The 12289-nt window shown below is 33.2% G+C and overlaps 1 protein-coding gene across 8 annotated transcripts in view; it reads left to right on the top strand.

Annotated features, from left to right (window-relative positions):
• The window catches only part of SCLT1 (sodium channel and clathrin linker 1), a 202189-nt gene that overhangs the window by 15434 nt on the left and 174466 nt on the right, over positions 1 to 12289 (top strand). For 7 of the 8 annotated variants that reach the window (XR_013446457.1, XM_078069232.1, XM_078069234.1 and 4 more), the window contains exons 3-5: positions 6172 to 6230; positions 7054 to 7126; positions 10839 to 10894. Coding sequence is in view for 7 of the 8 variants with exons in the window: in XM_078069232.1 (XP_077925358.1) it covers positions 6172 to 6230; positions 7054 to 7126; positions 10839 to 10894 (188 nt within the window). In the remaining variant the exon portion in view is untranslated. Of the gene's footprint in view, positions 1 to 6171; positions 6231 to 7053; positions 7127 to 10838; positions 10895 to 12289 lie in introns of those variants that run through there. The other variant, XM_078069237.1, reaches the window with a different exon arrangement.

The following is a 12289-nucleotide window of genomic DNA, read 5'->3' as shown; positions in this document are numbered from 1 at the left end:
TGGGTAAGCTTTGGGGACAGAGCTATGATTAAGATAGACAAAGGAGGGGCGCCTGCATGGCTCAGTCAGTTAAGTGTCTGCCTTCAGCTCAGGTCATGATCCCAGGGTCCTGGGATCAAGTCCTGCATCGGGCTCCTTGCTCAGCGGGGAGCCTGTTTCTCCCTCTGCCACTCCCCCCTGCTTGTGCTCTCTCTGTGTCTCTCTCTCTGACAAATAAATAAAATCTTAAAAAAAAAGATAGACAAAGGATCCTACTTCAGTGGAAGAGATATGAGTGAATAATTAAGTAATTAAAATTGCTATATCATATGAAGAAAACAGTGTCCTGAAATAGAGATTAATGTGTACGTAGTGTAGTAGTGGTGGTTGAGGCTGAGACATATTTTTGGTAGAAAGGTCAGAGTAGGCCTCTCTACCACAGTAGTATTCAGGTTGGCACTGAAAGTTGGAAGAATGATCTAGACAAGTGGACCAAAAAGAGGCCCTGAGGCAGGAAAGAATTTGACTTTTTGTATAATATATAGGAGCTGGTCCCAACTATAATCAAATAATAGTTATTTGAAAATACATTGACAGGAACAGGAGGGCCACTCCCGTTGATCATGAGTTAAAAAATATAAGACTCAATAGATAAAATATAGCAAACTACCTGTAGTATTTGAATTGAGTCAAATTACTGGCTTTCTAGGCCAGCACTGTCCAATAGAACTTACTATGGTGATGGAAATGTTGTATAATTTTGTGCTATCCAGTATGGTAGCCATTAATCACATGGGACTTGAAATTAAGCTAGTATAATTGATAGATGTTTTATTTAATTTTCATTTTAAATACATGAAATTTAAATTTAAATAGATGCATGTGGCTTGTGGCTATTGCAGTGGGCAGTGCAGTTCTAGACTGTCCATCTGATGAATTACTCAGGTTTAAAACCTTGAAGGGTTGATTTTACATTCCCATGATGATATTAGAAAATTAGTGATTTAGGGGTGCCTGGGTGGCTCATTCGGTTAAGCATCTGACTCTTGATGTCAGCTCACGTCATGATCTCAGGGTCATGAGATCCAGCCCCATATCAGGCTCTGTGCTAAGCATGGAGCCTAAGATTCTCTCTCCCTCTCCTTTTGCCCCTCCCCTGTCACATGTATGCACAAGCGCGTTCTCTCTCTCTCAAAAAAAAAAAAAAAAAACTATTTAACACTTTAAAGAGAGTCTAATTGTAAGAGTTTAGCAATTTCTTACACTGTACATCAACCTTCATTGATAAATGATGAAAATCCATCTCCTCATGATATGATTTGCTGCAACACTCGAAAATATGCAACAACACTTTCACAAAATGCTAGTCAGCCTATATTTTCTTCCAAAGGATGGTAGATAGGATGCCATTAACATATTTCATAGCCAGTGATATAAAGTAAGGGGCACAAAATTAAACATTCAGAACTGTGATTAGAATACTTAGTGTGTATTTTCCTTAGAGGAAGAGAAGTATCCAGAAAATTTGTCTACCCAACTAAAATCCAATATTATTGACATTCTTTCTGTAATACACTCTCACCATCATCTCAGGAAGTCATTTTCGGATCAAAATAAATAGAAATTAATTGTAGAGTATCTGTTATTCAAGATATATAAAATGCTCCGTATGTTTCTTTTATTTAGTATAGTTTGTTTAAATTTTGATTTAGAGAATATAAAAAGGATATTTATAAATGCTTTTTTCTTTTTGGTGAGCATAGCTTAATGGATAGGATTGTTAGTCTTGTACACCTGAAGCTAATATGACATTATATGTCAATTATATTTCAATTAAAAATATATAAACATAAATAGATGTAAATGTATAAATACATATATATAAATGCTTTTTTAAAAAGATTTTATTTTTTTAAGTATCTCTACACCCAACATAGGGCTCGAACCTACAACCCCGAGATCAAGAGTCACACTACTGGGTGAGCCAGCGAGGTACCCCTATATAAATGCCTTTTTAGTCGATTTCAATCTTATTCTCCCAACTTGATTTTTTCCACTGGGTCTTGAATTATTAAGTCATATGGTCTTTTATTCTAAAAGTTTTCTAGCAAGTGGGAAAGGATTGCTGAATCTAAATTTTTATTCTTTTGAATATTTTTCTTATATTTTGATTTATTATGTTTATCTTTATAATCATGTAATTTTTATAATTTGGAATCTTGGTTATTTGTTCTTACATCAGTATTTCCTTAGCAACTATCATTAGAAAATAGTTTCAGAACAATGTCTTTACAGAATTCAGTTTAACTAATATATCTTGAGTACCTCCTTTATGTAAAGCACTATACCAAGAGCTTTAGTGATATGAAAATGTATATAATAAAATTACCATTTCACAGGAACCTAAAGACTAATAAAAATATGGGCTGAGACAAATATTAAATAACTAGGTATAAGGCATATTATTCATGTCTTAACCTTAAAGCCAAATGCAGGTATCAGGGTAAAAGGAGATCATATATAGTTGGAGAGATCAGGGAAAGTTTCCTGAAGGATGTAGCATGTCTGATGGGTACTGAAAAGTAGGAAGATTTCTAAAGAACTTCAGTGGGAGCTAAAAGAAGGGGTAGTGGAGAACATTGCAGATGGACCCACTGGCATGATGAGAAGCAAAAGGAGGTGAGAAAGTGGGGGTTGTATTTAGGGAGTAAAACATACTTCATTTTTTATACTGTGTTTGACATATGTGAAAGAAGTAACAGAAAATAACATTAGGGAGGGTAGGTTGTTTGTATGTACATTGTAGAGTGCCTTAAATGGTTAAGTTGAGGAGTTTGGATTTAATTTAGTAAACACTGGGTGATGCCTAAATATTGTTTAGAAGAATGATAGAGTGAAACATAATAAGAATAACAATTAGGAAACTTATAATTGATGGGTGGGAGGTAAATGAGGGCTTGAATTATTATTTTGTAGACTGCTATCCATCTCCCAACTATTGTCATAACACTGGTAGTTGATTTGATTTTTATAAAAATTCCTAAGAAATTTGAAAAATAATATTTTTAAAGTTTGAGCTACTTAGTCATCCCAAGATTTTTAACTAACTTTTGAACATTTGAAAGTTAAAATACCACTTGTCCATTAATTAATTATTTAAATAATACAATAACTATTTTTAATAGTCTAGGATTAAGTAAATCCTTCCCTGAAATTGCATAGACTACTGAATGCATTTATTCTTTAATCTATCAGGGTTCTCTCTGGAAGGTTACCTTTTTTTGTCTGATTCATCTTATAGTCCTGGATCCATGTCAACATGTCTGTGAGGCTGTATATTTTGGGAACTAATGCTTTCTGTGTTGGTTGAATGCTCATAACATATACCTTGGTTAGCCAATAGATTTTCTTCCACATTAAGAAAAAAGAAATTTAAAAAAATAAAGAGCAAAGATTTATTAAGAGCTTTCTATATGTTAGGAATTATGCTCAACACTTTGCACGTATTGTTCCTTTATTTAAATTTATTTCAGACATACATCAAAATGCAGAAGATATTAAAACTAATATCTGTGTACCTGCCACCCAATTGTGTCCATTCTTAACTTTTTACCATGTTTATTTACAGTCTTTTTTTTTTTTTTTAAGAAATAAAACATCGCAGAAAAAATTTAGTCTCTGTACCTCTTGTCCATTTCCTTCTGTCCTTTCCCAGTGGTAATCACTATCCTAAATTTAGTGTTTTTCAATAGGATACATGCTCCAATACTTTTAGTATATATGTTCATATTTGAAATCATTTTATTGTATCGTTTGGCAAGTTTAAAATCCTTGTAAAACATCCTTCTGAGCCATCGGTGGCATTATCAGACATTTTGTTTTGGTCAGTGTGATTGGTGTAAAATGATATCTCACTGTTATTCTATTTGTGTTTCCCTAATTATTAGTAAGGTGTGCTTGCTTTTGTCTGATCTCAGATTTCCTCTTTATTTTGCTGGTAAATACTCTTTGTTCACTGACACATGTGGAAAGTTTTCAGTTTGTGGGTTTTTATTTATCTTGTTTATATGCTTTATAGTGGAAAAGTTTTAACTTTTAATATAGTCAAATGTGTCAGTGCTTTACTGTTGTGTCTTAAGTCCTTCACTTGCATAAATGTGCTTTTCATATTTAAGTCTTTAATCAGTCTGGAATTTCTTATTGTGTATTATGTAGGAAGGATGTCTGGTTTTTCTCTATATGAATAACTTCTTGAAGTAACCTATTTGTTTTTGTGGTATGTCCGTAGTGATACATATAAATCTTGTTAATTCCTTGAACTACTTATGGGATCCTGTTGTATTACTTTCCTTTAGCCTATCGATGGACATTTTATCTATTATTACAGTAAAAGCTGCACTGAACATCCTGTACATCTCCTTGTGTTTGAGTATTTATTCATACTTTATACTAGATAGTAGGTTTTTGATCATGTTACGAATGTTGCTGGCCTTTTAACTTTGCTTATGGTACTTCAGCTGCATAGAAGCTTTAAATTTGGATGTTGTAAGATATCTCAGTCTTTCTGTTCATAGATTTTACTCCTGGTGTCTTCCAGCTAGAAAATGTATTTTGAATGGAAGTATTAGGCACTGCTTGGTATATTGGTGAACAAAACAAACAAAAGTCTCTACATTTTTTGGAACTTAAGAAAGCTTTCTCTATCCCATGGTCAAAAATGCATTTTCTTTCAATAATTATTAAATATTTTTTAAAACATTTGGATGTTTATCTGTAATTTATTTTTCCATTTAGTACATGCTGGAATCTAATTTTATTTTGTTACCTAACACTGTTACTTAAAAGCAGTATTTTGTCTATTCAGTTATAATTCCACTTCTTTTATACATCATGTTTCTATAAATTTTTTAATCTATTTCTGGATTTCCTATACTCTTCTGTTTGTTACTGTGTCTGTACCATAGTGTTTTAATTACTCTAGCATTAACAATGTTTTGATATGTAGTAGGGCAAGTCCTTTCCTCTTTTTTCTTTTCCCATTTACCTTTTTTTTCTTTTTTTTTTTTGGCCAGGTTATCTTGGCTATTCTTGCACATTTACTCATTCATAGGAACTGTAAAATCTGTTTAAGATAAAATTTCATAAATTATTCTATTGGAATTTTTTTTGGAATTGCACTGCAGTTACAGTGAATTTTAAAGAATTAATATATTTACAGTATTGACCATTCACATATCCATAAATGGTATAGTACCATTTATTTATATCTGTTTTTATGTCCTTCAGTAAAGTTGATTTTTCAGTAGTTATTGCAACTTTTTTTTGTTTTTGTTTTTTATTCTCAAGTACTACTTTTTGTTACAGTAGTGAATAGGGTATTATTGCCTTTTACATTTTCAAATTACTGCTGGCATTTGGGAAAGCTGTTCTGTTGATCTTCTGATAACTTAGTATATTCTCTTATTAGACCTAATAATTGGTAGATTATACATAGGTTTCTAGGTAAATGGTCAAATTGTCTGTAAATAATAATAGTATTGTATCTTCTTTTTCAACCTTTAAATTTTGAACTCTCTACCCTGGTTCCACTGACTAGAACCTCTAGTACAATGTTGAAGTTAGCAGTGATAGTGAGCAGCCTTGCATTAAGCTGCATTTAATGCAGTGTTTTTGATGTTTTACCATGGAAAATAGTAATTGATGTAGGTTTCTGGTAGAGAGTCTTTATCAAGTTGAGATAATTCTTCCTATTTCAAGTTTGCCAAGAGTTTTTATTATGCATGGATGTTAAAATTAACCAAATAAACTTTCAACATCAGTTTAGATGATTACTTGTTTCTCTTCATCTTTTTTAATTGCATTAGATTTTCTAAGGTTGTAAAATTTTTAATTGTATTTAATTTTTTTTTTTTTTTTTTAAGATTTTATTTATTTATTTGACAGAGAGAGACACAGCGAGAGAGGGAACACAAGCAGGGGGAGTGGGAGAGGGAGAAGCAGGCTTCCCGCTGAGCAGGGAGCCCGATGTGGGGCTCGATCCCAGGACCCTGGGATCATGACCTGAGCCGAAGGCAGACGCTTAACGACTGAGCCACCCAGGCGCCCCTAATTGTATTTAATTTTAAACTACTGCCAATTTTGGGCTTGGATGGTGTGAGAAAACATTTTAAGATGCAATATTCTCTGTTATAGAAAACTGTCTTCAAAGGAGATGGAGATGACACATTAGAAAACACAATAGTTGATCAAAGGTAAGGTTGAGTTACCAGAAAAATATTATTTTCTTAAGTATATTTATTGTGGAAATAATTCCTTTAGTATTAGGATTGTTTATTTCATAGTCTGCTATAATTAGATTTAAATATTGAATATACAAGGGGGAAAAAAGCCAGCATTATAATCTATAAGAGTAGCTCTCAACTGGGGTGATTTTATCTCCCTCCTATTCGTAACCTCCTCTGGAGTTTCTAGAAACTGGCCCTCAAATGTGGAGGGCTAAGAGAGACTGAAGGAAGAGGCAGACCACTCCAGACTGGTAAGTGGCAAATTTATTAAGCAATAGAATCTATTTATGAGGCTTGTCTTGGGAGGACGCAAGACAACTATATTTCCTCACCTGCCTTAAAAGTTTATATAGAAGCTTTAACTTGGTTCAGTCACATATACAGGAGGCCTTAACTGGGTTCACTTACATACCTAGTATAGATAGCCTCAGCATCACTTTACTATCTTAAGGCTGTATCTTTGGAGCAGCTTCTGGAACTGCGGAAGGCAAGCAGAACACATATTCCAAGGATAGGGGAGGGGGTGAGTAGCCTCCAATTGCCCAGGTTCAGCTCAAGGGTCAATTCGCCGTTGTTTTCTTGATGAACTCCTTCATTACCTCCCCTCCGTTGATATTTGACAAATCTGGAAATATTAATTGAGCTAAGATTGAGAACAGGAAAAAGGCAAAATATTGATTGCTATGGATACATTTAACATGAAAATGTTGATGTTCAATTTAATTTACATATTATACATTAACCTATATTAAGCAATATGCCATTTTTAAATTATGTATTTTTTCTTTAGCTTTTTAGCTCCTCTTGTTATTGAGTATGATAAGCATCTGGAAGAGCTAAATAGGCAGCTGAAGTATTATCAGGTATGAAATCGTAGTTATCAAGCTTTTTATAATCTATTAAAAAAGTAAACTATACTCTTTTCAAAAACATTGATGAGGAATAAAATATTTAGCTATAACTAATCAATTCTTCGCTGTCTGTAAGAGAGAAAGAGGTGTGTGTGTGTGTGTGTGTGTGAGTGTGTGTTTAAAAATTATTTTCAGTTTTGTTTTTTAATCCAGTGTTTCCTTGCTCCTGGTATCTCCCAAGAAGATCTCTTAGATGCTTGAAGCTCTTAAACTCATTATTATATGCTTATATGTTTATTTTTTCCCCCAGGGAGACCCAAAACCATCTCATACTTTGAGACCTTTTCTTTACCCTCATTCTACCTGTATATCCCATTATTTGGAGAATGGATTTTTCACCCAATTTCAAATATTATGTCCATCAAATTTTAGATGCATTTGATCAGTTTCTAATATAGGCTTAAGCTATGGCAGCTTTTGTCTGAAATCCTCTTAGTAATGAGGGTTTATTTTAGGAGTGAACAGAGTGAAGAAACCAAGGACACTTCTATATCCTAGAATTTCTAAGATTAGGATATATAGCAGGCTCATGGAGAACTAGAATAACAGCACAACATTGTTCAGGATACAATCTGAGTTTCAATGATCGACATTTTTAGAATATTGTTAATATTTATAATTTGTTTCTTTGATTTTAAAAGTTTTTTACATTTTCCTCCCAAACTTTGGGACTTACTTTTTTTTTTAGAAAGAAACTTTTTTTTTTTAAGATTTTATTTATTTAATTGACAGAGAGAGAGAGACAGAGAGAGAGGTAACACAAGCAGGGGTAGTGGGAGAGGGAGAAGCAGGCTTCCCGCCGAGTAGGAAGCCAGATACGGGGCTAGATCCCAGGACCCTGGGATCATGACCTGAGCCGAAGACAGTCGCTTAACCAACTGAGCCACCCAGGCGCCCCAACTTTGACCTTTCTGATTGTTGGGTAACCATACAAAGGAATATTTGTTAAAGAGATGCTATATGTCTCAAGCTAAGTCCACCAGAAGGTGATAAACTTCTTAGAGTTTGAATATACTCATCATTGTGTTTGGTTTAGATACCAATCCCTGGATCAGTTCAGCTGGGTAGCAAGGTTGATTTAATTTAATGCAAATGAAAGAAAGTATAGCAACTTTATATAAAAACACCACCTTAAGACTGATTTCCTCAGAATGGGGCTGTAAGTGTGGCAAACACTAAACTTTATTTATATCTCTTCTCCATGCAGGGACAGCAAGAGATCCTACCATATGCTTTGAAGTCTAGTGTATAATAAGCCCTCAATTTTTGATGAATGAATAAAAAACCAGGGCTTATTAGAACAAGATGATTAGATCTAGCTTAACAATATCCTATTTATAAATTAATGGATTGACTAAAAGTGTTTTACTAAAAGAACACATAATGCTTTCATCTTCTAAAAATAAGTTAGGTTTTCCATTGCATTTGAAATTATTTATACTCTCATTTCCAGGATTAATCCTCTAATATACATTTACAAAGTGATCCTGTAGACCCAAATTTCAAAAACAAGCATTTCTTTAAATTGCAGTTCCTGTTTTATTGTAAGTTAATTAGGTGTTTTCCTAGTCTTTACTATGTGCTTTTTTTTTTTTTTTAACCTTTGGGCATTTAAGTTTGAACCGACCATAGTAATGTCTTTTAATCTTTCTAATTGACAATTAAAGAGCAACAGAAAGCTCTCTTCTGCACACATGGCATTTTGCATTTGTTTTTAGGGCTAGTGAGTTAAAGTTTCTGCTGAATTCACTCAGGATTACTATAATGACATATTATGTGGTTTGATTGTTATAAAATGGGGTAACTAGTTATTTTGAATTAAACTTTTAAATTATTAATTTTTTATAATCTATCTGATCCATATATCTCTTTAATCAGCTGTTTTACTAAGGTGTTTAACTTCATTTTCCCATTTAGCATTCTGAATCTAAGTGATTATTGAATTAATTGCAAGAGAGAGAAAACTGTAGCAGAAAGCGTAAGGACCTGTAACAAGAGTAGTTGCTACTTTTAGAGAGAAAAAAAGATGCTGACAGATAAATCTAAGAACAGTTGCTCACATGGATATTACTGATTAGAACTAGTTCTTAGGATTTATTGACCCAGTAAAAAAATGGTTTACCTTGAATGCAAGAAAAGTATCACTATAGTTCTCTATATGAAAAATTTTCTTCCAAAAATATAAATAAGGGAAAATTTGATAATATGAGAGGGACTGCTGAGATTTTGTTTCCTTCCAACTATTAAATATTTTGAAATATTTTACAGTAAAGAATCTTTAGTGTGACCATAATGGTTCACCTGTAATCCTAGCTATATGTATTTATTAACTATTTGAGTAATTTGAGTAAATATTTTTTAAGATACACCAACATTTTTGCAACTTTTAAAGATCTTGCAAGATTTTGCAACTTTTAAGATCAAGTTTTTTGTTTTGTTTTGTTTTGTTTTAATGACAAGAATCAGGATAATTGCTACAATAAAATCCAAACCTCTTAGTTACCATGGCATTCAAGACCTGCTGCCTGCCTTTCCAATTTTCTTTCACTTCATCATCACTCAATGTATGGTCACTTCTCAATTATCTGATAGTGAATTCATTCATTTTGGTTTAATTGTGATTCATTCACAGCAAGGACCTGGGAAAGGTTCACCTTTAGAGTTGGCTGTTACTGATTTCTTAGACCAAGCTGCCACTAGCTTCTCTGGTTGAAAGGGAGGCAGAAGGGCTTGGAGCATTGCCTGTTCCACCCTTCCCTTGCCAGGTTCACTCCAGGCTTGGCTCTTCTCCTTTAGCCTAGGATACCCAATCAAGACTAATGGACATATCATGAGTTGATTGCAGTTTTAAGTGTGATTTTACATGGCCTCCTTCCTGCTCTCCCCTTGCCCATTTACTCTCATTGAGAGCTGACAACTATGCCTGTGTTCTAATATTTTTTGCCTCTTTGCTTTTACACATATTTCTCCCTACTTGAAATGCCTTTCCTTTCCTGTTGAAATTTTACAATCCCTTTTTCTCCTCAGAATTAATCATACCAAACTCATTCTCTTTACGGTATATTTTATTCTCATTTGTATTTTAATTAGTGATTCTTTTTTTTCTCCATTTTTCCTGTTAAAGTATATGTTAGTGATGATATAGGTTTACCATAGCAACCTTATATGGTGTGGAGAGTTTAGACAGTTAATAAAGGTGGCGAATAGGAGACTAAGTGAATTACTGCTAAAGAAGATCTCTATTTTCTTTTTCACCATTAACCTTTTACTTTTTCAGATACAAGCTCTTATATGGGCTTCAACTAAACTAAAGTGAATTAAGAATACATTCAGGGTATGGGGATCATCTGGTATTTGTTATAGTGACATACTGAGGAATATCTCGCATCTGTTTTTTTTATAAACATCTATAAATCATAGGATTGCATTTGTGAATATTTCTCAGTGTGTCATATAAATATTTTCTTTATATTTGTTTCAAAATGAATGCTTTATTATGTTCTGTGTATCATTAAAATATCCATATTTACTAGTGCTTATTAGGAGTAAAGAATCATTGTTTCTTATCAGTAGCCTAGTGCCATAGAATCTGACTGCTTGCATAGGAATGGATTACTTAATAGAGACATGTCTGCAAAATGTATTCCATATTTTAATCTTTCAGAAACATACGGGCGAGATGAAACTACATCTTGAAAATGTCATCAAGGAAAACGAAAGGTAGATCAATTAACTGTTGATTTTTTTATTGTTATTCTAGGTAACTTTTATTGTTGTTATTTGATATTTTATTCATATAGTATACTGGTTATGAGTACAGACTCTGGAGCCTGATATTCTGCTTGACTCCTAGGTCCATTACTTACTAGCTATGCAACCTTAGACAGTTACTTAACCTCTTTGTGCTTTAGTTTTCTCATCTATGAATTGTAAATAATAATTTATTTCATAGGGCTGACTGTAGGGGAAGATAGGGTACATAATAAACGCTTTATAAATATTAGCAATCATTAATAAGATAGTTATTTTAATCACGTATGTTATGAAACATACTGATAAAACAAAAACTGACAATCCACCATCCAGTTAAGAGTTAAAAAAAGTTACCAATACTGGTACATCTACCCATGTTTTCCTTCCCTATCCCATTCCTCTCCTGCCTTCTGCCAGATATTAACACTTTCTTGAATTTTGTGTTTATCATTCCCTTGCTTTTTAAATTTTTTAATAGGTGTGTGTATCCTTAACAATTATTATTCAGTTTTGTATTTTTTTTTAGCTATATAAAAATCATATTTAGTCTCCTGGGACTTTTTCTTCTACTCAGTATCATGCACAAATAAGCACAAGAGTTTCAAGGGATAATCTTGCTGGGTCATAGATTATATTAATACTCAGTTTTACAATATAACACCAACTTAATTTCCAAAGTGGCTGTACCGATTTACATTCCCACCTGTGATATTTATGAGTTCTTATTGATCTATATGTTTTTATCAGCACTTAGTCTTACCAGGTTTCTTAATTTTTGTTATTTTGAGTCTTAAATGGTTTTTCATTGTGGTTATAATTTAACATTTCCCTGAATACTAATATGGTTAACCATTTTTCATATGTTTATTTACCCATGTGATTTTCTTTTCTCATTAAATGCTTGTTCATTTCTTTTTCCCACTTTCTATATACCTTTTCCTTATTAAATTGTCAAAGTACTTTATATACTCTGTATTCTGAATATTTGTTGGTGTGCCGATCTGTGTCAATGCAGTAATAATACTGTAAACGATAACCATTGTAGAAATTTCAGAGAGGAAGGGATTTAGTCACTTACATGTAAGTACTACTAGATCGCTGGTTTTAGGATCATAACTTAGGGGCTGTGATCTGGAGGTCAGAAATTTATGGTGCTGCCACCATCTCTGTTGCTACTCCTACAGCATCATTTCCATAAAGCTAGAGTCTTGCCATTGGGAAGCGAGGCACAGGGTATTGACTATAAGGATACCCTCATGTCTGTCCAGTTTTGCTTGCTATCTGTCATACCAATAGAAAAATATTCTCAGCTCACTTCTGTTTTCCATATCCCCCTCAAGTGCCTTTCACTGGTGAAACTTT

Source organism: Halichoerus grypus, chromosome 3 (assembly GCF_964656455.1).
Source record: "Halichoerus grypus chromosome 3, mHalGry1.hap1.1, whole genome shotgun sequence".
In the NCBI taxonomy this organism is placed as follows: domain Eukaryota; kingdom Metazoa; phylum Chordata; class Mammalia; order Carnivora; family Phocidae; genus Halichoerus; species Halichoerus grypus.
Note: the sequence above shows the minus strand (reverse complement) of the source record. Positions and strands in the feature narration are given on the sequence as shown.